General features: G+C 38.2%; 1 protein-coding gene across 1 annotated transcript in view; it reads left to right on the top strand.

Annotated features, from left to right (window-relative positions):
- LGR4 (leucine rich repeat containing G protein-coupled receptor 4) overlaps nucleotides 1–25,000 on the top strand; it is a 222,783-nt gene that overhangs the window by 153,429 nt on the left and 44,354 nt on the right. The window contains exons 5-6 of the mRNA XM_053720390.1: nucleotides 18,678–18,893; nucleotides 24,822–24,893. Coding sequence (XP_053576365.1) covers nucleotides 18,678–18,893; nucleotides 24,822–24,893 — 288 coding nt within the window. The remainder of the gene's footprint in view (nucleotides 1–18,677; nucleotides 18,894–24,821; nucleotides 24,894–25,000) is intronic.

The raw sequence follows: 25,000 nt of genomic DNA, 5'->3' as shown, positions 1-25,000 counted from the left end.
GATAGGATACAATTTACAGAATTGCATAGAAGCATTTTAGCCTTCTCTAAGTAAATACAAAAATATCTCAAGTTCTGTGATCTCTTATGCTATATTCTGTGATTTTATACACACAGATGTATTGAGAGTTGTCTCACTGAATATGAGAACTGATTGCTGTAGTGAGGAAAATTAACTGCTTTATGTATAAATATCTGGTTGCTTTTTTGTGCAAACATAATTTCTCTAGTTTCTTTATAACCTATGTCCATTGATTCTACATTATCTATATTACATTTGTAAAATGACTAAGCTACTTCAGTTAAAAAAAGAGCTGAAATATTTCTGGTGATTTCTTTGAATGACAAATAATGAAACGGTTGACCATTTATCATCTTTTTCTCAGCTGCCACTAACGTAGAAAGGCGGAGGATAAGTGATCTGTAAATGATCCCTCCGCATTGTTTAGGAAACCTTAATGCACAAAAAATACTGTCATTAATCAGCGGGTTGACAGCACAGTGCAGGTGTTTTTTGTTTGGAAAGGAATTAGCCTGTCTCCTACATTTAACCTATATCCTGCCAGAGGGGCTTGCAGTGAAAGATTTTGTGTTCTGTTAATTCATTTTAGTGGGGTTAAAAGTTTTTTTTTTTTTTTTTTAGAAATACTTGAGTTGCTTTGCTGTATGCTGATCAGAGACCAGATATTAATGAGCTTGTGCATGTGTCTCAACAATCACTGTGAAGCATGTTCTATGGTTCAGAAAACTGCTACATACTAGGAGACATGAATCCCAAATTTTGTCTCTTTATTATTCAGGTAGAGCATACAATTTTTTAAACCTCTTTCTAGGTTACTTCTATTATGTAACTTGTTTTGTTCTATTGGTATCCTTTTTTGAAATCATACCTAGGTAGGCTTATGAGCTGGGAGTTGGCTTCTTATTGGTGGCTGGATATATATGCTTCAAGTAATTGGACTACTGAGGTGTTCAGCTAGCTACCAATAGTGCATTGCTGCTTCTTCAATAAAGGATATTGTGAAAATTACACAATTCATAATAAGTTAATTGAAAAGTTGATTAAAATGTAAGCTCTATCTGAAGTATAAATGTGTATATATGTGTGTGTGTGTATGTATGTATATATGTATGTGTATATGTGTGTGTGTGTATATGTATATGTATATGTATATATATATATATATATATATATATATATATATATATATTTCTCCAACATAGGTGTGTCCGGTCCACGGCGTCATCCTTACTTGTGGGATATTCTCTTCCCCAACAGGAAATGGCAAAGAGCCCAGCAAAGCTGGTCACATGATCCCTCCTAGGCTCCGCCTACCCCAGTCATTCTCTTTGCCGTTGTACAGGCAACATCTCCACGGAGATGGCTTAGAGTTTTTTAGTGTTTAACTGTAGTTTTTATTATTCAATCAAGAGTTTGTTATTTTAAAATAGTGCTGGTATGTACTATTTACTCAGAAACAGAAAAGAGATGAAGATTTCTGTTTGTATGAGGAAAATGATTTTAGCACCGTAACTAAAATCCATGGCTGTTCCACACAGGACTGTTGAGAGCAATTAACTTCAGTTGGGGGAACAGTGTGCAGTCTCTTGCTGCTTGAGGTATGACACATTCTAACAAGACGATGTAATGCTGGAAGCTGTCATTTTTCCCTATGGGATCCGGTAAGCCATGTTTATTACGATGGTAAATAAGGGCTTCACAAGGGCTTATTAAGATTGTAGACTTTTCTGGGCTAAATCGATTCAGTTTTAAAACATATTTAGCCTTGAGGAATCATCTCTGGGGCTTTCCCAAAGCATAAGCAGAGCCTCATTTTCGCGCCGGTGTGGCGCACTTGTTTTTGAGAGGCATGGCATGCAGTCGCATGTGAGAGGAGCTCTGATACTTAGAAAAGGCTTTCTGAAGGCGTCATTTGGTATCGTATTCCCCTTTGGGTTTGGTTGGGTCTCAGCAAAGCAGATACCAGGGACTGTAAAGGGATTAAAGTGTTAAAACGGCTCCGGTTCCGTTATTTTAAGGGTTAAAGCTTCCAAATTTGGTGTGCAATACTTTTAAGGCTTTAAGACACTGTGGTGAAAATTTGGTGAATTTTGTACAATTCCTTCATGTTTTTTCGCAATTGCAGTAATAAAGTGTGTTCAGTTTAAAATTTAAAGTGACAGTAACGGTTTTATTTTAAAACGTTTTTTGTACTTTATTTTCAAGTTTATGCCTGTTTAACATGTCTGAACTACCAGATAGACTGTGTTCTGAATGTGGGGAAGCCAGAATTCCTGTTCATTTAAATAAATGTGATTTATGTGATAATGACAATGATGCCCAAGATGATTCCTCAAGTGAGGGGAGTAAGCATGGTACTGCATCATTCCCTCCTTCGTCTACACGAGTCTTGCCCACTCAGGAGGCCCCTAGTACATCTAGCGCGCCAATACTCCTTACTATGCAACAATTAACGGCTGTAATGGATAATTCTGTCAAAAACATTTTAGCCAAAATGAACCCTTGTCAGCGTAAGCGTGGCTGCTCTGTTTTAGTTACTGAAGAGCATGACGACGCTGATATTAATATCTCTGAAGGTCCCCTAACCCAATCTGAGGGGGCCAGGGAGGTTTTGTCTGAGGGAGAAATTACTGATTCAGGGAACATTTCTCAACAGGCTGAACCTGATGTAATTGCATTTAAATTTAAGTTGGAACATCTCCGCATTCTGCTTAAGGAGGTATTATCCACTCTGGATGATTGTGAAAAGTTGGTCATCCCAGAGAAACTATGTAAAATGGACAAGTTCCTAGAGGTGCCGGAGCTCCCAGAAGCTTTTCCTATACCCAAGCGGGTGGCGGACATTGTTACTAAAGAATGGGAAAGGCCCGGTATTCCTTTCGTCCCTCCCCCCATATTTAAAAAATTGTTTCCTATGGTCGACCCCAGAAAGGACTTATGGCAGACAGTCCCCAAGGTCGAGGGAGCGGTTTCTACTTTAAACAAACGCACCACTATACCCATAGAAGATAGTTGTGCTTTCAAAGATCCTATGGATAAAAAATTAGAAGGTTTGCTTAAAAAGATGTTTGTTCAGCAGGGTTACCTTCTACAACCAATTTCATGCATTGTCCCTGTCACTACAGCCGCATGTTTCTGGTTTGATGAGCTGATAAAGGCGCTCGATAGTGATTCTCCTCCTTATGAGGAGATTATGGACAGAATCAATGCTCTCAAATTGGCTAATTCTTTCACCCTAGACGCCACTTTGCAATTGGCTAGGTTAGCGGCTAAGAATTCTGGGTTTGCTATTGTGGCGCGCAGAGCGCTTTGGTTGAAATCTTGGTCGGCTGATGCGTCTTCCAAGAACAAGCTACTAAACATTCCTTTCAAGGGGAAAACGCTGTTTGGCCCTGACTTGAAAGAGATTATCTCGGATATCACTGGGGGTAAGGGCCACGCCCTTCCTCAGGATCGGCCTTTCAAGGCGAAAAATAGACCTAATTTTCGTCCCTTTCGTAAAAACGGACCAGCCCAAAGTGCTACGTCCTCTAAGCAAGAGGGTAATACTTCTCAAGCCAAGCCAGCTTGGAGACCAATGCAAGGCTGGAACAAGGGAAAGCAGGCCAAGAAGCCTGCCACTGCTACCAAGACAGCATGAAATATTGGCCCCCGATCCGGGACCGGATCTGGTGGGGGGCAGACTATCTCTCTTCGCTCAGGCTTGGGCAAGAGATGTTCTGGATCCTTGGGCGCTAGAAATAGTCTCCCAGGGTTATCTTCTGGAATTCAAGGGACTTCCCCCAAGGGGGAGGTTCCACAGGTCTCAGTTGTCTTCAGACCACATAAAAAGACAGGCGTTCTTACATTGTGTAGAAGACCTGTTAAAAATGGGAGTGATTCATCCTGTTCCACTAAGAGAACAAGGGATGGGGTTCTACTCCAATCTGTTCATAGTTCCCAAAAAAGAGGGAACGTTCAGACCAATCTTAGATCTCAAGATCTTAAACAAGTTTCTCAAGGTTCCATCTTTCAAGATGGAAACCATTCGAACTATTCTTCCTTCCATCCAGGAGGGTCAATTCATGACCACGGTGGATTTAAAGGATGCGTATCTACATATTCCTATCCACAAGGAACATCATCGGTTCCTAAGGTTTGCATTCCTGGACAAACATTACCAGTTCGTGGCGCTTCCTTTCGGATTAGCCACTGCTCCAAGGATTTTCACAAAGGTACTAGGGTCCCTTCTAGCGGTGCTAAGACCAAGGGGCATTGCAGTAGTACCTTACCTGGACGACATTCTGATTCAAGCGTCGTCCCTTCCTCAAGCAAAGGCTCACACGGACATTGTCCTGGCCTTTCTCAGATCTCACGGCTGGAAAGTGAACGTGGAAAAGAGTTCTCTATCCCCGTCAACAAGGGTTCCCTTCTTGGGAACAATTATAGACTCCTTAGAAATGAGGATCTTTCTAACAGAGGCCAGAAAAACAAAACTTCTAGACTCTTGTCGGATACTTCATTCCGTTCCTCTTCCTTCCATAGCTCAGTGCATGGAAGTGATCGGGTTGATGGTAGCGGCGATGGACATAGTTCCTTTTGCGCGCATTCATCTAAGACCATTACAACTGTGCATGCTCAGTCAGTGGAATGGGGACTATACAGACTTGTCTCCGAAGATACAAGTAAATCAGAGGACCAGAGACTCACTCCGTTGGTGGCTGTCCCTGGACAATCTGTCTCAAGGGATGACGTTCCGCAGACCAGAGTGGGTCATTGTCACGACCGACGCCAGTCTGATGGGCTGGGGCGCGGTCTGGGGATCCCTGAAAGCTCAGGGTCTTTGGTCTCGGGAAGAATCTCTTCTACCGATAAATATTCTGGAACTGAGAGCGATATTCAATGCTCTCAAGGCCTGGCCTCGGCTAGCGAGGACCAAGTTCATACGGTTTCAATCAGACAACATGACAACTGTTGCGTACATCAACCATCAGGGGGGAACAAGGAGTTCCCTAGCGATGGAAGAAGTGACCAAAATCATTCTATGGGCGGAGTCTCACTCCTGCCACCTGTCTGCTATCCACATCCCAGGAGTGGAAAATTGGGAAGCGGATTTTCTGAGTCGTCAGACATTGCATCCGGGGGAGTGGGAACTCCATCCGGAAATCTTTGCCCAAGTCACTCACCTGTGGGGCATTCCAGACATGGATCTGATGGCCTCTCGTCAGAACTTCAAAGTTCCTTGCTACGGGGCCAGATCCAGGGATCCCAAGGCGGCTCTAGTGGATGCACTAGTAGCACCTTGGACCTTCAAACTAGCTTATGTGTTCCCGCCATTTCCTCTCATCCCCAGGCTGGTAGCCAGGATCAATCAGGAGAGGGCGTCGGTGATCTTGATAGCTCCTGCGTGGCCACGCAGGACTTGGTATGCAGATCTGGTGAATATGTCATCGGCTCCACCTTGGAAGCTACCTTTGAGACGAGACCTTCTTGTTCAGGGTCCGTTCGAACATCCGAATCTGGTTTCACTCCAGCTGACTGCTTGGAGATTGAACGCTTGATTTTATCGAAGCGAGGATTCTCAGATTCTGTTATCGATACTCTTGTTCAGGCCAGAAAGCCTGTAACTAGAAAGATTTACCACAAAATTTGGAAAAAATATATCTGTTGGTGTGAATCTAAAGGATTCCCTTGGGACAAGGTTAAGATTCCTAGGATTCTATCCTTCCTTCAAGAAGGATTGGAAAAAGGATTATCTGCAAGTTCCCTGAAGGGACAGATTTCTGCCTTGTCGGTATTACTTCACAAAAAGCTGGCAGCTGTGCCAGATGTTCAAGCCTTTGTTCAGGCTCTGGTTAGAATCAAGCCTGTTTACAAACCTTTGACTCCTCCTTGGAGTCTCAATTTAGTTCTTTCAGTTCTTCAGGGGGTTCCGTTTGAACCCTTACATTCCGTTGATATTAAGTTATTATCTTGGAAAGTTTTGTTTTTAGTTGCGATTTCTTCTGCTAGAAGAGTCTCAGAATTATCTGCTCTGCAGTGTTCTCCTCCTTATCTGGTGTTCCATGCAGATAAGGTGGTTTTACGTACTAAACCTGGTTTTCTTCCAAAAGTTGTTTCTAACAAAAACATTAACCAGGAGATTATCGTACCTTCTCTGTGTCCAAAACCAGCTTCAAAGAAGGAACGTTTGTTGCACAATTTGGATGTTGTTCGCGCTCTAAAATTCTATTTAGATGCTACAAAGGATTTTAGACAAACATCTTCCTTGTTTGTTGTTTATTCAGGTAAAAGGAGAGGTCAAAAAGCAACTTCTACCTCTCTCTCTTTTTGGATTAAAAGCATCATCAGATTGGCTTACGAGACTGCCGGACGGCAGCCTCCCGAAAGAATCACAGCTCATTCCACTAGGGCTGTTGCTTCCACATGGGCCTTCAAGAACGAGGCTTCTGTTGATCAGATATGTAGGGCAGCGACTTGGTCTTCACTGCACACTTTTACCAAATTTTACAAGTTTGATACTTTTGCTTCTTCTGAGGCTATTTTTGGGAGAAAGGTTTTGCAAGCCGTGGTGCCTTCCATTTAGGTGACCTGATTTGCTCCCTCCCTTCATCCGTGTCCTAAAGCTTTGGTATTGGTTCCCACAAGTAAGGATGACGCCGTGGACCGGACACACCTATGTTGGAGAAAACAGAATTTATGTTTACCTGATAAATTTCTTTCTCCAACGGTGTGTCCGGTCCACGGCCCGCCCTGGTTTTTTAATCAGGTCTGATAATTTATTTTCTTTAACTACAGTCACCACGGTACCATATGGTTTCTCCTATGCAAATATTCCTCCTTAACGTCGGTCGAATGACTGGGGTAGGCGGAGCCTAGGAGGGATCATGTGACCAGCTTTGCTGGGCTCTTTGCCATTTCCTGTTGGGGAAGAGAATATCCCACAAGTAAGGATGACGCCGTGGACCGGACACACCGTTGGAGAAAGAAATTTATCAGGTAAACATAAATTCTGTTATATATATATATATATATATATATATATATATATATATATATATATATTAGTGTGTGTGTATGTATGTGTGTGTGTGTGTGTGTGTGTGTATGTATGTATTCTAATTATCTAATTTACAGTGGGGAATCAGATTTTAAACATATCAGAAAAGTTAAAGTGATTGTGAAATTATAGTCATTACATAAATTCTTATTTGAGCCATAAATAATAATTGTATTTCTGTGCACAAGAAAGCTTACATTCTCACTTGAGTTATATCTGTAAATCAATATACTGGTGTACAGCAGATATTCTTAGGAATTTAATAGTAGCTCAATCATGTTCAAGGAGACAGCAGTCTATCACTTAGAATTTATTCTGACTTCCATATCTACACTTAAAGTGATGGTAAATCCTAGCGTTTGTTATACTCTTGGATTTACCATCACTAAAAATAAACATTAGTTTCTCTCATCATTTTGTAAACAAAGTAGATCGCTAACACCGTGCCTTCAGCCGCACTTTCTCCAATGAGGTGACGTTTCCACCTCTAGACCAATAGCCATGCTAGGATGTCAGTTGACACGCACGGCTATTGGTCTAGAGGTGGAAATGTCACCTCATTTAAGAAAGCGCTGTGCTGTGGACTGTTAGTGATCTACTTATTTTACAGATAGGGTGAGTTTAACATTGTTTTTTTACAAAACTATGAGAGGAACTGTATATTTTTAGCGCTGATAAATCCTAGCGTTTGTTGTACGCTTGGGTTTACCATCACTTTAAGTTCTATAAATTATTTATATCTCTCATAATAATGTCCAAGTTAAAAGGAAAGTAAATTAAAGGTACAGTAATTTTGATTACTTATTGTTAATCTATAAACTTGTAAGAAGTACATTAAACATTTTAATATTCATAGATTGTTAGGAGCCGAAAATGGCCACCAAACTTTTTCCACCAATTGCATTCCAATCACGATCAACTCGTGAATAAGTTATCCTACTCGCACATGCTGATTTGTAGATTTGTGCAATTTATCTAACTGAAGTATATTAAACATGTACTGCTAAACTGTCATACAAGAAAACTATCTAGACCAGAAGAAAGCTGCGGGCGGACATTTTCAGCTGCTAACCAACAATGATTTAAAAGTCTCATGTAAAAAAAAAAAAAAGAAAAAGCTGAAAGCATTTTCCACAAAAAAACAAATGCCAAAACAAGGGGTCACAATCTAAAGTTAGAGGGTAGCAGATTCAGGAGAAATTTGAGGAAGTGTTTTTTTTATAGAAAGGGTGGTGGATTCATGAAATAAACTTCCATTCGAGGTGGTAAACACATAGGGGTCGATTTTATTATGCTGCGAATGCAGCAGTTTCCGCACAAGCCTTCAGGCTCGTGGGAAACGTAAGTTAAGAAACAGCGGTCATAAGACCGCTACTCATTAACTCATCTGCCAACTCTGAGGCAACGGACAGCAATCAGCCCGATCGAATATGATCGAGCTGATTGACACCCCCTGCTAGTGGCTGATTGGCCGTGAATGTGCAGTGGGTGGTATTGCCCAAGCATTTCACTGTATTTATTTTTGGGCTGTTAAAGGGACAGTCTAGTCCAAAATAAACTTTCATAATTCAGTTAGAGAATGTAATTTTAAACAATTTTCAAATGTACTTTTATCACCAATTTTGCTTTGTTCTCTTGGTATTCTTAGTTGAAAGCTAAACCTAGGAGGTTCATATGCTAATTCTCTTCTCTCAGGTAATTTTGACAGTTTTTCACCACTAGAGGGTGTTAGTTCATGTGTGCCATATAGATAACACTGTGCTCACGCATGTGGAGTTCAGGTGAGCCAGCTCTGATTGGCTAAAATGCAAGTCTGTCAAAAGAACTGAAATAAGGGGGCAGTTTACAGAGGCTTAGATACAAGGTAATCACAGAGGTAAAAAGTGTATTTATAACTGTGTTGGTTGTGCAAAACTAGGGAATGGGTAATAAAGGGATTATCTATCTTTTTAAACAATACAAATTCTGATGTAGACTGTCCCTTTAATTAGGGAGGGAAGAATCATTTTGGTGTATGTATTAAAAATAAATAAATTCAAATCTGCATTTATTCTAAACAAATATTGAATGTTGGTTAAACATCTGGCATTCTTTTTTGCAAACAAGTGTTCACTCTCTAGTTAGCAAAAGTAATATTCAGACAGAATATTTTAGCATTAAATTTTAACATTCAAATGTGCAAGTATTTGTGAATCGGTATTCGGTTGTCATAATGTTATTATAAAAGTACATTTGGTTTGATATAGATATAGATAAAGATATAGAGAGGAGGCAAAATGAAAATATATTGCAAAGTTTTATCATTATGCAAAACTAAACCAAAAAATTAAAAGGGGGTGTTAAATGTTTCTTAAAGGGACATACAACAAGTTGAGATCTGTGCATATCCTAAAAGGACTCATTAATTAAAAAAAAAAAAAAAACAAAACAATTGTTTAAAAATTGCTGGCAAGTATTTTAAAATTTTCAAAAATATGCAAAATGAATTACATAGCTAAGCTCCTGGAGCAGCCAACTCCATCCCCCTTATCAGTGTTTAGACACAGGCATTTTATTTCAACTGTGTTCACAGCTTCTAGGCATGCTCCAGCAGATAATCCCTATTCACTTTTGTATTCTACCAAAAGCAACAATAGATATAGATACAGCCATAGAAGGAAATGTGTGGGGAGAGTTAGAGCTTTACAATTCAGAAACTAAAAAGAAAGGGTTAATGGCGAGGCACTGCAGTATAAATTTGCAGGTAAAGTAATTAAAGTACATATAATATTGTGTCTCTCAACTTTTTTAATGTCCCTTTAACATATTAAACAAATGCCTGTTTCTAACAAACAAATTGGAGCTTATTTTTTTTGTTACACTAGAATTTTCCTTTTAAATAAAACTAAACCTAAACATTAAACCTGTAATAGTATGGCTACTACTTGACTCGCTATTCTCCTATTATAACTCCTTATGGATGGCGCTGCCATCTTGGGGCTTAGGTATTCTCATACATTGTGATAGAATCTGCACATTCACAGATTAATGACAGTAACTGCTTTTTGACAACTTTGTGTCACTTGGGTTAAGAAGCACAAGGTTTACATTCTTGCAGTTTATTTACACAGTTTTAAGTTACTTAAACATTGTTTCTGAACCGCGGTCCTCAAGTAACTCTAACAGGTCAGGTTTTCATTATAGCAGAAGTAGTGTATAGGTGAAATAATCAGCTGATCAGTAACCATGGTTACTAGCATGCTCTCACCCATCAGCTGATTATTTCACCTGTGCTCTAGTTTAGCTTTAATAAAAACCTGGCCTGTTAAGGGTACTTGATGACTGCAGTTGAGAAACACTGATATAAAATATATATGTATAAAAAAAAATAAGAGAATAATATAGAACAATATTGCAGCGGCATACAAATATATCATACGTACTAACCTAAAGTTGTCATAAAGCTCACAAAGTCACTAATCTGTGAGCGTGCATTGCCTCTGTCACAGGGTTTGAGAATACCTCAATTCCAAGATGGCTTCACCATCCTGTACATGTAAATGATTAGAATAGGAGAACAGCTTTGGAGAATGCTTCATACACAGGAGGATAAACAATAGCATGGTGTAAATAGGTTGCATACTATTGTATTTGTGTCCAGCAGTTTAAAGGGACAGTTCACTGTAAAATTGTTTGTTTTCCCCTGAATGTTTGCTCCATGATTTTTATACCAGCTGCAGCGTATCAAGTGTATGATAAATTGCTCATTTATGCTTCTATTTGCAAAAGAAATAGCTGGGTTTGCTCTTTGAAATCACAACCCATCAAAATAGGCTAAGCTTGCAGACAGATCAGATCTTATCTTATCACTCAAATGCTTGCCTTTCTTATTGTCGTCTCTTTAAAATACAGATGGCCCTCGTTTTACAACGGTTCAATTTACACCGTTTCAGAATAACAACCTTTTTTTCCAGTCATGTGACTGCTATTGAAAAGCATTGAGAAGCAGCGCATTTATTAAAATAGCCAGTAGGTGGAGCTGTCCGCTTGTGTTGCAGCAAAGCCAAGCAAGCTGAAATTAATCAGTTTAACCAGACCTGAGCTATCGAGCAGATTGCAAGGGAACAAGATCTTCCTGTCTATAAATCAGTCCAGATTGGAATCCATAGAAAGAACTGTTTGCAGAAAAATGCAAGTGAAGTCTGTGTTGTGTTATTATTTTATTAGGATTATAATGCTGTTTAGCAAATGTTTTTGTTGATTTAACTTAGTTTAATTATATATTCTGTGTTGTGTGATTATTTTATTAGGTTTATAATGCTGTTTAGCATTTAAAGTCTTCATTTCAAAGCTTTAAAAATAATGTATTAGGTGTTACTTATGACAATTTTGAGAGGGGCCTGGAACCTATCTCCCTCACTTCCCATTGACTTACATTATAAACTGGGTTTCAATTTACAACGGTTTCGTTTTACAACCATTCCTTCTGGAACATAACCCCGACGTAAACTGAGGGCTACCTGTACTTAGAAAGAACAATTGAAAATGAACCTTTTAGAGCTTTATCTCTTCCACCACCCACTGTAAGTGTAATTTCTTTTGCTGGCTGTGTTTACATAGTTTCTCAATAGCCTATACTTGGGTAAAGAAGCTTTAAAGGGACAGTCAACAACAGAATGTTTGTTGTTTTAAAAGATAGATAATCCCTTAAAGGGACAGTATACACTCATTTTCATATAACTGCATGTAATAGACACTAGTATAAAGAATAAGATGCACAGATACTGATATAAAAATCCAGTATAAAACTGTTTAAAAACTTACTTAGAAGTTGTCAGTTTGGCTCTGTTGAAAAGGTAGCTGGAAAGCCCACTGCGAGTGGCAAATAAGACACTCCCCCCCTCCCCCTTCTTTTGCATATTAAAAGACCCTTTACACAAACAGCAGCAAGCTGGAGAAGGTAGCTGACCGTATTCACATAAAACTTTGGGGCTTGGTTAGGAGTCTGAAAATCAGAGCAATGTTATTTAAAAATAAGCAAAACTATACATTTATTTTAAAATATAACTTTATGGGCTATATAAATAGATCATCTACAAAACATTTATGCAAAGAAAAAATGAGTGCCTTTAATTACCCAATTCCCCAGTTTTGCATAACCAACACAGTTATATTAATACACTCTCTACCTCTGTGATTACATTGTATCTACGCCTCTACAGACTGCCCCCTTATTTCAGTTATTTTGACAGACTTGCATTTTAGCCAATCAGTGCTCACTCCTCTGTAAATTCACGTGTATGAGCTCCATGTTACCTATATGAAACACATGAACTAACGCCAATGTCTAAGAAATTAGCATATGAACCTCCTAGGTTTAGCTTTCAACAAAGAATACCAAGAGAACAAAGCAAAATTGGTGATACAAGTACATTGGAAAGTTGTTTAAAATTACATACTCTATTTGAATTATGAAAGTTTTTTTTGACTTGGCTGTCCCTTTAAGTATAGGTAGGGATACCACAGGCTAAATCGGCTTTCTTTCATGTAATTAGCAAGAGTCCATGAGCTAGTGACGTATTGGATATACATTCCTACCAGGAGGGGCAAAGTTTCCCAAACCTCAAAATGCCTATAAATACACCCCTCACCACACCCACAAATCAGTTTTACAAACTTTGCCTCCTATGGAGGTGGTGAAGTAAGTTTGTGCTAGATTCTACGTTGATATGCGCTCCGGAGCAGGTTGGAGCCCGGTTTTCGTCTCAGCGTGCAGAGAATGTCAGAGGGATGTGAGGAGAGTATTGCCTATTTGAATTCAATGATCTCCTTCTACGGGGTCTATTTCATAGGTTCTCTGTTATCGGTCGTAGAGATTCATCTCTTACCTCCCTTTTCAGATCGACGATATACTCTTATATATACCATTACCTCTACTGATTTTCGTTTCAGTACTGGTTTGGCTTTCTACTACATGTAGATGAGTGTCCTGGGGTAAGTAAGTCTTATTTTCTGTGACACTCTAAGCTATGGTTGGGCACTTTTTTATAAAGTTCTAAATATATGTATTCAAACATTTATTTGCCTTGACCCAGGATGTTCAACGTTCCTTATTTCAGACAGTCAGTTTCATATTTGAGATAATGCATATGAATAAATCAATTTTTTCTTACCTTAAAATTTGACTTTTTTCCCTGTGGGCTGTTAGGCTCGCGGGGGCTGAAATTGCTTCATTTTATTGCGTCATTCTTGGCGCTGACTTTTTTGGCGCAAATTTTTTTTTCTGTTTCCGGCGTCAGATGTGTCGCCGGAAGTTGCGTCATTTTTTATGTTTTTTTGCGCCAAAAGTGTTGGAATTCCCGATGTGGCGTCATTTTTGGCGCCAAAAGCATTTAGGCGCCAAATAATGTGGGCGTCTTTTTTTGGCGCTAAAAAAATATGGGCGTCACTATTGTCTCCACATTATTAAAGTCTCATTATTTATTGCTTCTGGTTGCTAGAAGCTTGTTCACTGGCATTTTTTCCCATTCCTGAAACTGTCATTTAAGGAATTTGATCAATTTTGCTTTATATGTTGTTTTTTCTATTACATATTGCAAGATGTCCCACGTTGACACCGAGTCAGAAGATACTTCTGGAAAATCGCTGCCTGGTGCTGGATCTACCAAAGTTAAGTGTATCTGCTGTAAACTTGTGGTATCTGTTCCTCCAGCTGTTGTTTGTACTGATTGTCATGACAAACTTGTTAATGCAGATAATATTTCCTTTAGTAATGTTACATTACCTGTTGCTGTTCTATCAACATCTAATGTTCAGAGTGTTCCTGATAACATAAGAGATTTTGTTTCTAAATCCATTAAGAAGGCTATGTCTGTTATTCCTCCTTCTAGTAAACGTAAAAAGTCTTTTAAAACTTCTCATTTTTCAGATGAATTTTTAAATGAACATCATCATTCTGATTCTGATAATGGTTCTTCTGGTTCAGAGGATTCTGTCTCAGAGGTTGATGCTGATAAATCTTCATATTTATTTAAAATGGAATTTATTCGTTCTTTACTTAAAGAAGTCTTAATTGCATTAGAAATAGAGGATTCTGGTCCTCTTGATACTAAATCTAAACGTTTAAATAAGGTTTTTAAATCTCCTGTAGTTATTCCAGAAGTTTTTCCTGTCCCTGATGCTATTTCTGAAGTAATTTCCAGGGAATGGAATAATTTGGGTAATTCATTTACTCCTTCTAAATGTTTTAAGCAATTATATCCTGTGCCATCTGACAGATTAGAGTTTTGGGACAAAATCCCTAAGGTTGATGGGGCTGTTTCTACTCTTGCTAAGCGTACTACTATTCCTACGGCAGATAGTACTTCCTTTAAGGATCCTTTAGATAGGAAAATTGAATCCTTTCTAAGAAAAGCTTACTTGTGTTCAGGTAATCTTCTTAGACCTGCTATATCTTTAGCGGATGTTGCTGCAGCTTCAACTTTTTGGTTAGAAGCTTTAGCCCAACAAGTAACAGATCATAATTCTCATAGCATTATTAATCTTCTTCAACATGCTAATAATTTTATTTGTGATGCCATCTTTGATATCATTAGAGTTGATGTCAGGTATATGTCTCTAGCTATTTTAGCTAGAAGAGCTTTATGGCTTAAAACTTGGAATGCTGATATGTCTTCTAAGTCTACTTTGCTTTCCCTTTCTTTCCAGGGTAATAAATTATTTGGTTCTCAGTTGGATTCTATTATCTCAACTGTTACTGGAGGGAAAGGAACTTTTTTACCACAGGATAAAAAATCTAAAGGTAAATTTAGGTCTCATAATCGTTTTCGTTCCTTTCGTCACAATAAGGAACAAAAGCCTGATCCTTCATCCTCAGGAGCAGTATCAGTTTGGAAACCATCTCCAGTCTGGAATAAATCCAAGCCTTTTAGAAAACCAAAGCCAGCTCCTAAGTCCACATGAAGGTGCGGCCCTCATTCCAGCTCAGCTGGTAGGGGGCAGATTACGGTTTTTCAAAGAAATTTGGATCAATTCCATTCACAATCTTTGGATTCAGAACATTGTTTCAGAAGGGTACAGAATTGGCTTCAAGATAAGGCCTCCTGCAAAGAGATTATTTCTTTCCCGTGTCCCAGTAAACCCAGCGAAGGCTCGAGCATTTCTGAAATGTGTTTCAGATCTAGAGTTGGCTGGAGTAATTATGCCAGTTCCAGTTCTGGAACAGAGGCTGGGGTTTTATTCAAATCTCTTCATTGTACCAAAGAAGGAGAATTCCTTCAGACCAGTTCTGGATCTAAAAATATTGAATCGTTATGTAAGGATACCAACATTCAAAATGGTAACTGTAAGGACTATCCTGCCTTTTGTTCAGCAAGGGCATTATATGTCCACAATAGATTTACAGGATGCATTTCTGCATATTCTGATTCATCCAGATCACTATCAGTTTATGAGATTCTATTTCCTAGACAAGCATTACCAGTTTGTGGCTCTACCGTTTGGCCTAGCAACAGCTCCAAGAATTTTTACAAAGGTTCTCGGTGCCCTTCTGTCTGTAATCAGAGAACAGGGTATTGTGGTATTTCCTTATTTGGACGATATCTTGGTACTTGCTCAGTCTTCACATTTAGCAGAATCTCATATGAATCGACTTGTGTTGTTTCTTCAAGATCATGGTTGGAGGATCAATTTATCAAAAAGTTCATTGATTCCTCAGACAAAGGTAACCTTTTTAGGTTTCCAGATAGATTCAGTGTCCATGACTCTGTCTTTGACAGACAAGAGACGTCTGAAATTGATATCAGCTTGTCGAAACCTATAGTCACAATCATTCCCTTCGGTAGCCTTATGCATGGAAATTCTAGGTCTTATGACTGCTGCATCGGACGCGATCCCCTTTGCTCGTTTTTACATGCGACCTCTTCAGCTGTGTATGCTGAATCAGTGGTGCAGGGATTGCACAAAGATATCTCAATTAATATCTTTAAAACCGATTGTACGACACTCTCTGACGTGGTGGACAGATCACCATCGTTTAGTTCAGGGGGCTTCTTTTGTTCTTCCGACCTGGACTGTATTTTCAACAGATGCAAGTCTTACAGGTTGGGGAGCTGTGTGGGGGTCTCTGACAGCACAAGGGGTTTGGGAATCTCAGGAGGTGAGATTACCGATCAATATTTTGGAACTCGTGCAATTTTCAGAGCTCTTCAGTCATGGCCTCTTCTAAAGAGAGAATCGTTCATTTGTTTTCAGACAGACAATGTCACAACTGTGGCATACATCAATCATCAAGGAGGGACTCACAGTCCTCTGGCTATGAAAGAAGTATCTCGAATTCTGGTATGGGCGGAATCCAGCTCCAGTCTAGTTTCTGCGGTTCATATCCCAGGTATAGACAATTGGGAAGCGGATTATCTCAGCCGCCAAACGTTACATCTGGGCGAATGGTCTCTTCACCCAGAGGTATTTCTTTAGATTGTTCAAATGTGGGGACTTCCAGAAATAGATCTGATGGCCTCTCATCTAAACAAGAAACTTCCCAGGTATCTGTCCAGATCCAGGGATCCTCAAGCGGAAGCAGTGGATGCATTGTCACTTCCTTGGAAGTATCATCCTGCCTATATCTTTCCACCTCTAGTTCTTCTTCCAAGAGTAATCTCCAAGATTCTGAAGGAATGCTCGTTTGTTCTGCTGGTAGCTCCAGCATGGCCTCACAGGTTTTGGTATGCGGATCTTGTCCGGATGGCCTCTTGCCAACCGTGGACTCTTCCGTTAAGACCAGACCTTCTGTCGCAAGGTCCTTTTTTCCATCAGGATCTCAAATCCTTAAATTTAAAGGTATGGAGATTGAACGCTTGATTCTTAGTCAAAGAGGTTTCTCTGACTCTGTGATTAATACTATGTTACAGGCTCGTAAATCCGTATCTAGGGAGATATATTATAGAGTCTGGAAGACTTATATTTCTTGGTGTCTTTCTCATCATTTTTCCTGGCATTCTTTTAGAATTCAGAGAATTTTACAGTTTCTTCAGGATGGTTTGGATAAAGGTTTGTCTGCAAGTTCCTTGAAAGGACAAATCTCTGCTCTTTCTGTTCTTTTTCACAGAAAGATTGCTAATCTTCCTGATATTCATTGTTTTGTACAAGCTTTGGTTCGTATAAAACCTGTCATTAAGTCAATTTCTCCTCCTTGGAGTTTGAATTTGGTTCTGGGGGCTCTTCAAGCTCCTCCGTTTGAACCTATGCATTCATTGGACATTAAATTACTTTCTTGGAAAGTTTTGTTCCTTTTGGCCATCTCTTCTGCCAGAAGCGTTTCTGAATTATCTGCTCTTTCTTGTGAGTCTCCTTTTCTGATTTTTCACCAGGATAAGGCGGTGTTGCGAACTTCTTTTAAATTTTTACCTAAGGTTGTGAATTCCAACAACATTAGTAGAGAAATTGTGGTTCCTTCATTATGTCCTAATCCTAAGAATTCTAAGGAGAAATCATTGCATTCTTTGGATGTAGTTAGAGCTTTGAAATATTATGTTGAAGCAACTAAGAATTTCCGAAAGACTTCTAGTCTATTTTGTTATCTTTTCCGGTTCTAGGAAAGGTCAGAAGGCCTCTGCCATTTCTTTGGCATCTTGGTTGAAATCTTTAATTCATCATGCTTATGTCGAGTCGGGTAAAACTCCGCCTCAAAGGATTACAGCTCATTCTACAAGGTCAGTTTCTACTTCCTGGGTGTTTAGGAATGAAGCTTCGGTTGATCAGATTTGCAAAGCAGCAACTTGGTCTTCTTTGCATACTTTTACTAAATTCTACCATTTTGATGTGTTTTCTTCTTCTGAATCAGTTTTTGGTAGAAAAGTACTTCAGGCAGCTGTTTCAGTTTGATTCTTCTGCTTATAATTTCAGTTTTTTTCATTATGAGACTTAAACTTTATTTTGGGTGTGGATTATTTTCAGCGGAATTGGCTGTCTTTATTTTATCCCTCCCTCTCTAGTGACTCTTGTGTGGAAGATCCACATCTTGGGTAGTCATTATCCCATACGTCACTAGCTCATGGACTCTTGCTAATTACATGAAAGAAAACATAATTTATGTAAGAACTTACCTGATAAATTCATTTATTTCATATTAGCAAGAGTCCATGAGGCCCACCCTTTTTGTGGTGGTTATGATTTTTTTGTATAAAGCACAATTATTCCAATTCCTTATTTTTTATGCTTTTGCACTTTTTTCTTATCACCCCACTTCTTGGCTATGCGTTAAACTGATTTGTGGGTGTGGTGAGGGGTGTATTTATAGGCATTTTGAGATTTGGGAAACTTTGCCCCTCCTGGTGGGAATGTATATCCCATACGTCACTAGCTCATGGACTCTTGCTAATATGAAAGAAATGAATTTATCAGGTAAGTTCTTACATAAATTATGTTATTTCAAATGCCAATTTAAAGGCTAAGGTGCTATTTGTAAACAATTTAATATGTTCCAGCAGGTAAAATGGATCATTGAGAACAAATTAAAGGAGAGAAAGTTTTTGGGTTAACTGTCCCTTTGATGTGCTACAATTTTTTTAGCGAAAAAGCTCAATCTCTGTAAATTCTAAATGATTCTGATTAGTTAATCTGATGTTTTTGTTTCTTTCAGGCGATTGGACGCAAACCACATTGTCACTGTTCCAGACGAAAGCTTTGAGGGCCTTTCACAGCTTCGGCATCTTTGGCTGGATGACAACAGCCTGACTGAAGTCCCTGTCCGTCCACTCAGCAATCTTCCGTCTCTTCAGGCATTAACGCTGGCACTGAACAAAATCACTCATATACCAGATTTGGCTTTCTCAAATCTCTCGAGCCTGGTTGTTTTGTAAGTATTCACCTTTAAAATTTGATTTCCTTTTATTTTTATATTTTTGTATGTGATCTTTTGATCATATTATTATTGGTTTATTCCATCCATAATGTAGCAGCCATTTTGCTTTATACTTCTGAATTTAAAATTAAATGTATAATTATTATTATTAAAATTCTATTAATAATAAAAGTAATAATCACGACACACAATAGCAACTATTTTGCTTCATACTGTTGAATGAATAAATTTAAAAAAACAATAATATCAATAATTGTAACAAATACAAGAAGGTAGCACTCTCATGGAAAGGAAAAACATTTATTAGAGCAATGTTTCAGGGCTTCCTGCCCCTTTCTTAAGCTAACATAAATTGAAATAATCAATTTATGTGCAAAGCAATCAATGAGGAACCAATCCACAGGCCTCAAGTGGGCGTGTGCTAATATTACATCACACTTACATCATGATTACATCACTTTAAAGACACAAGCCTACTTATTTAACCCTGACTGGCCTTTGTGAGAAATTGGACCTCAAAGAAACAATAATTAAAATCAAAATACGGAGGAAGGAGTTAACACCTATAGGGTTCCTATAATATTTAACTCTAGAGTAACCTGCAATGTCCTAAGAGCAATTTTTATATATGAAGCCCCGAAACGTTCCTGTACTAACTTTCCATGAGAGTGCTACCTTCTTGTATTTGTTACATATATTGGATTTGGACCTTGGAAGTGGGTCCCTGAAGGTTTGAGCACCTATACACTTCATTTGGATATACCGTATATGGAAGTGTGCTGATCTGAACTGTGTTTTATCTAATAATAATAACAGTATTACTACTTAATACTAATATATATATATATATATATATATATATATATATATATATATATATTAGGGTTGCACCGATACCGATACTAGTATCGGTATCGGTACCGATACCAAGTACTTGCACGAGTACTTGTACTCGTGCAAATGCACCGATACTTAAACCGATACTTCCACTTACTACCCATATGCTATCTTGTGGCGTTTTTTCAAACTGCATGTTCCCATTTAATTTAAAGCTGTAGTGGAGACTAAACTAAAAATTGTTTACTACTGTTCTGCCAATACAAATTGCTCTTATTTGTATTATTGTAGGAGAGATCACTGTACTGCGTTCAGACAAACCCCTGAAGTACTGGGCAGTTAATAAACTGAGGTTTCCAGCTCTGGCTAAAATGGCCCAAAAATATCTTTCTGCCCCATGCAGTAGTGTGGAAAGTTGAACCTCCTTACTGATAGCAAAAACAGACTTATAGCTGAACATGCAGAGATGCTTCTGTTCTGTTCCTAAAAAAGAACTTGCCACTAACTTTTGAATTTTTTTTCTAATTGCTAGATTGCCTTTTATATTGCAAGTTCTCATCTTGCACAATTATGTTCAAAACATACTGTACTCTGAGGAACATCTTAGCTTATATAATTGCAGGAAAAGTACTCATAGGAAAAATTAAGTTAATCCCAATGAACACTCATCTTGCAATTATAGGACTAGATTTAGATTACATTTGATTGGTAAGCTTTACCAATGCTCTGTTCACATTTCCAACTCCATAGCCTTTAATGGAGTAGGACGTTTAATGAGAACATTGGTAAAGCTTACCGGTCAAATGTAATCTAGCCCATAGTGTTGATCGCCATCATTAAACAGTATTCTGTTCTATTTTTTACTGTATGGCACTTTTGGTTGGTTGCAATTTTATATTTGTTATTTATTGTTGTTGTTAATATATTTTATTGTAATATTTTTATTTCTAAACATGTTCTGTGAACTTTGTGACAAATAAAACCTGTTTTATTATTTCATAATGTCTTTTGAGCTACAGTCCTTCATAATTATAAAGAAGGAATCTTAAATAATTAGTCTGTATTGTGCTTGGTAAACTGTCACATGACATAAAAAAAAAGTATCGGTAATTGGTATCGGCGAGTATTTGAAAACAAGTATCGGTACTTGTACTCGGTCTTAAAAAAAATGGTATCGGTGCAACCCTAATATATATATATATACAGGGAGTGCAGATTTATTAGGCAAATTAGTATTTTGACCACATCATCCTCTTTATGCATGTTGTCTTACTCCAAGCTGTATAGGCTCGAAAGCCTACTACCAATTAAGCATATTAGGTGATGTGCATCTCTGTAATGAGAAGGGGTGTGCTCTAATGACATCAACACCCTATATCAGGTGTGCATAATTATTAGGCAACTTCCTTTCCTTTGGCAAAATGGGTCAAAAGAAGGACTTGACAGGCTCAGAAAAGTCAAAAATAGTGAGATATCTTGCAGAGGGATGCAGCACTCTTAAAATTGCAAAGCTTCTGAAGCGTGATCATCGAACAATCAAGCGTTTCATTCAAAATAGTCAACAGGGTCGCAAGAAGCGTGTGGAAAAACCAAGGCGCAAAATAACTGCCCATGAACTGAGAAAAGTCAAGCGTGCAGCTGCCAAGATGCCACTTGCCACCAGTTTGGCCATATTTCAGAGCTGCAACATCACTGGAGTGCCCAAAAGCACAAGGTGTGCAATACTCAGAGACATGGCCAAGGTAAGAAAGGCTGAAAGACGACCACCACTGAACAAGACACACAAGCTGAAACGTCAAGACTGGGCCAAGAAATATCTCAAGACTGATTTTTCTAAGGTTTTATGGACTGATGAAATGAGTGAGTCTTGATGGGCCAGATGGATGGGCCAGATGGATGGGCCCGTGGCTGGATTGGTAAAGGGCAGAGAGCTCCAGTCCGACTCAGACGCCAGCAAGGTGGAGGTGGAGTACTGGTTTGGGCTGGTATCATCAAAGATGAGCTTGTGGGGCCTTTTCGGGTTGAGGATGGAGTCAAGCTCAACTCCCAGTCCTACTGCCAGTTCCTGGAAGACACCTTCTTCAAGCAGTGGTACAGGAAGAAGTCTGCATCCTTCAAGAAAAAACATGATTTTCATGCAGGACAATGCTCCATCACACGCGCCCAAGTACTCCACAGCGTGGCTGGCAAGAAAGGGTATAAAAGAAGAAAATCTAATGACATGGCCTCCTTGTTCACCTGATCTGAACCCCATTGAGAACCTGTGGTCCATCATCAAATGTGAGATTTACAAGAAGAAAACAGTACACCTCTCTGAACAGTGTCTGGGAGGCTGTGGTTGCTGCTGCACGCAATGTTGATGGTGAACAGATCAAAACACTGACAGAATCCATGGATGGCAGGCTTTTGAGTGTCCTTGCAAAGAAAGGTGGCTATATTGGTCACTGATTTGTTTTTGTTTTGTTTTTGAATGTCAGAAATGTATATTTGTGAATGTTGAGATGTTATATTGGTTTCACTGGTAAAAATAAATAATTGAAATGGGTATATATTTGTTTTTTGTTAAGTTGCCTAATAATTATGCACAGTAATAGTCACCTGCACACACAGATATCCCCCTAAAATAGCTAAAACTAAAAACAAACTAAAAACTACTTCCAAAAATATTCAGCTTTGATATTAATGAGTTTTTTGGGTTCATTGAGAACATGGTTGTTGTTCAATAATAAAATTAATCCTCAAAAATACAACTTGCCTAATAATTCTGCACTCCCTGTAATAAAAAAAAAATAAAAAAAAAAAAATATATATATATATATATATATATATATATATATATTATTTTATTTTTATATATATATATTATTTTTATATATATATTTATTTTTATTTTTTTGGGGGGGGGGTTAGGGGTTGAGCGTTTGGTTTTGGGGAAATTGCTGCTAGATGAAAAAAGGATCTGCATACAAAATGAGTGTTGTTGTTTTAACCACTCCTGTTGAGTTGTGTAGCTTTGTTAGTCAAGGGATTTAGATGCCAGAATAACAAAGGTATTGCAGTAATATATTTGTCAATAATGCTTATAAGCTCAAATTTATGTTATTCATAAGTCAACTGGGCTCATTTTTAGTAACACAAAATCGGTTCCCTACGAGGCCAGGTCCCTGTAATTATATACTCAGCTGTTTTAAATAATAATGTCAGAAACAAAAAAAAAAAAAAAACATCTTCCTCTGATCAATAAGGTAACTGGTTGCTAAAAATTATAATAATCTCTACAGTCATTTGAGCTGTAACTCTGATTTTTAATATATACTATACTAATGTATGAGAATTGACTTGCTAAAGTATGGACAGTTACTCCATAAATATAGAATGTGTGCGCTCATTTTTCGTTCTGAGTGTTCATTAACAAAGGAATACAGACAATACATTTAATTGCTATCTCTCTGTATGTAAAAGTATATTAATCAAAATGTATCAGTAGGTTTGTATCAATTGGAAGATGGAAAATGTATCGACCAGTCTTAGGCCTAGTTTCCATTGAGGTGGTAATGTTTGGAAACTGGTGATAACATAAAAAAATCTCCATAGACTTTAATAGAGATAAATATTTTTACCACCAGTTTCCAAACTTTTCCACCTAAATAAAAACAAGTCCTTAGTCTCTTGTTTGATATTTGTGCTGATTATTTAGATGGTTATTAAATCTGTGATCTGTTGTCCCGTGGATTCTTTTGCCTTGAGTATTAAAAGGGCATAATACTCATATGCTAAATCACTTTAAAGTGTTGCAGCAGAACTGTAAAAAGCTGACAGGAAAATATCACCTGAGCATCTCTATGTAAAAAAGGGAAGATATTTTACCTTTACAATTTCTTCAGCTCACCAAAGTAAATGCTCTGTGAACAGTTGTAGTTCAGCTGCTGTCAAGCTGCAAGTTGGAAAAAAAGCCAATTAGCTTCAGCTGTGCTGAGGTCATGCTTTCCTGTGATCTCGCGAGATTTCACTGAAATCTCATGAAATTTTATAGTAAACATCCTTAAACTGAATAAGAAAATAACATGGCTGCCTTCACATGCCAGATACACACTGCCTTGCAAGTCCTGGAAATAGCATCCTGATTGGCTACTTAAAGTCTCTTTACAGTGGGGTGTGAACACTTAGGAGATTTTGAGGTAAAATATCTTCCTCTTTTACATAGAGATGTTCAGGTGATATTTTCCTGTCGGCTTTTTACAGCTATGCTGCATCACTTTCAAGTGCTTTAACATTTGGGTATCGTGTCCCTTTAAAGTGTGTCTAGCTTTGGTACCTCCACTTTGTACACATCTAAACAGAAAAAGGGGAAAGAGTGCAACAAATATTCAAAGCAAACATATGTATTAACTGTTACCTGTTAAATGACTACCAGGTATTTACAAGATTAAAACAGATTATGCCCATAATATAAAGTCTGTATCCACATCAATCGTCTAAGTACCAGACCTTGCCCCTCACCTTTTCAGAGCCTTGTTTCTTGGAGACTTTGGCTGCTAACTCTTCTGCGCACCACAGAGTTTGTACCGTTCCTGTCTAGGAAGCCTCAATGGTTCAGAAGGGGTTAGAAAAGCTGAGCTATTCTGAACCTTTGAGGCATTCATAGAGTTCAAGTGACAGTAACATCATTAAACGTTAAGGATTCAGAGAGAGTATTCAATTTTAAATACCTTTCCATTTTAGTTTGGTTCATACTCCTTTGATATCCTTTTTTGAAAAGCATACATAGCTACTGCCAGGAGGTAGTTGCTGATTAGTGGCTGCACATATGACTCTTGTCATTGGCTCAACGGATGTGTTCATCTAGCACTCAGTAGTACATTTCTGCTCCTTCAAGAAAACAAAGTAAATTTAAAAAATTTTGATTCAAGAAAATATATTTTATGTCCTTTTTAAGAAATAAAAAAAATGGTTATTGACCAAACCAATTGACAGACTAAGTATGTGCTTGGAGTTTGGAAACTATGAAAACATGACTATCAAAAAGTGTTATTTATCTTGGTATTTGTTAAAACTCATCATCATTTATTTTGGGGTTTTTCTTAGGCATCTTCACAACAATAAACTGAAGAGCCTGGGCCAGCACTGCTTCGATGGCTTAGATAATTTGGAAACACTGTAAGTTGGACCCTCTATCATAACTTTTTTTTTTTTGTACTGTGATCAAAGAACTCCTAGCATGACGTTGACAGTGTTTGTATGTTGTGATAAAGTTTTGCTAAGGA

Source organism: Bombina bombina, chromosome 7 (genome assembly GCF_027579735.1).
Source record: "Bombina bombina isolate aBomBom1 chromosome 7, aBomBom1.pri, whole genome shotgun sequence".
NCBI lineage: Eukaryota > Metazoa > Chordata > Amphibia > Anura > Bombinatoridae > Bombina > Bombina bombina.
Note: the sequence above shows the minus strand (reverse complement) of the source record. Positions and strands in the feature narration are given on the sequence as shown.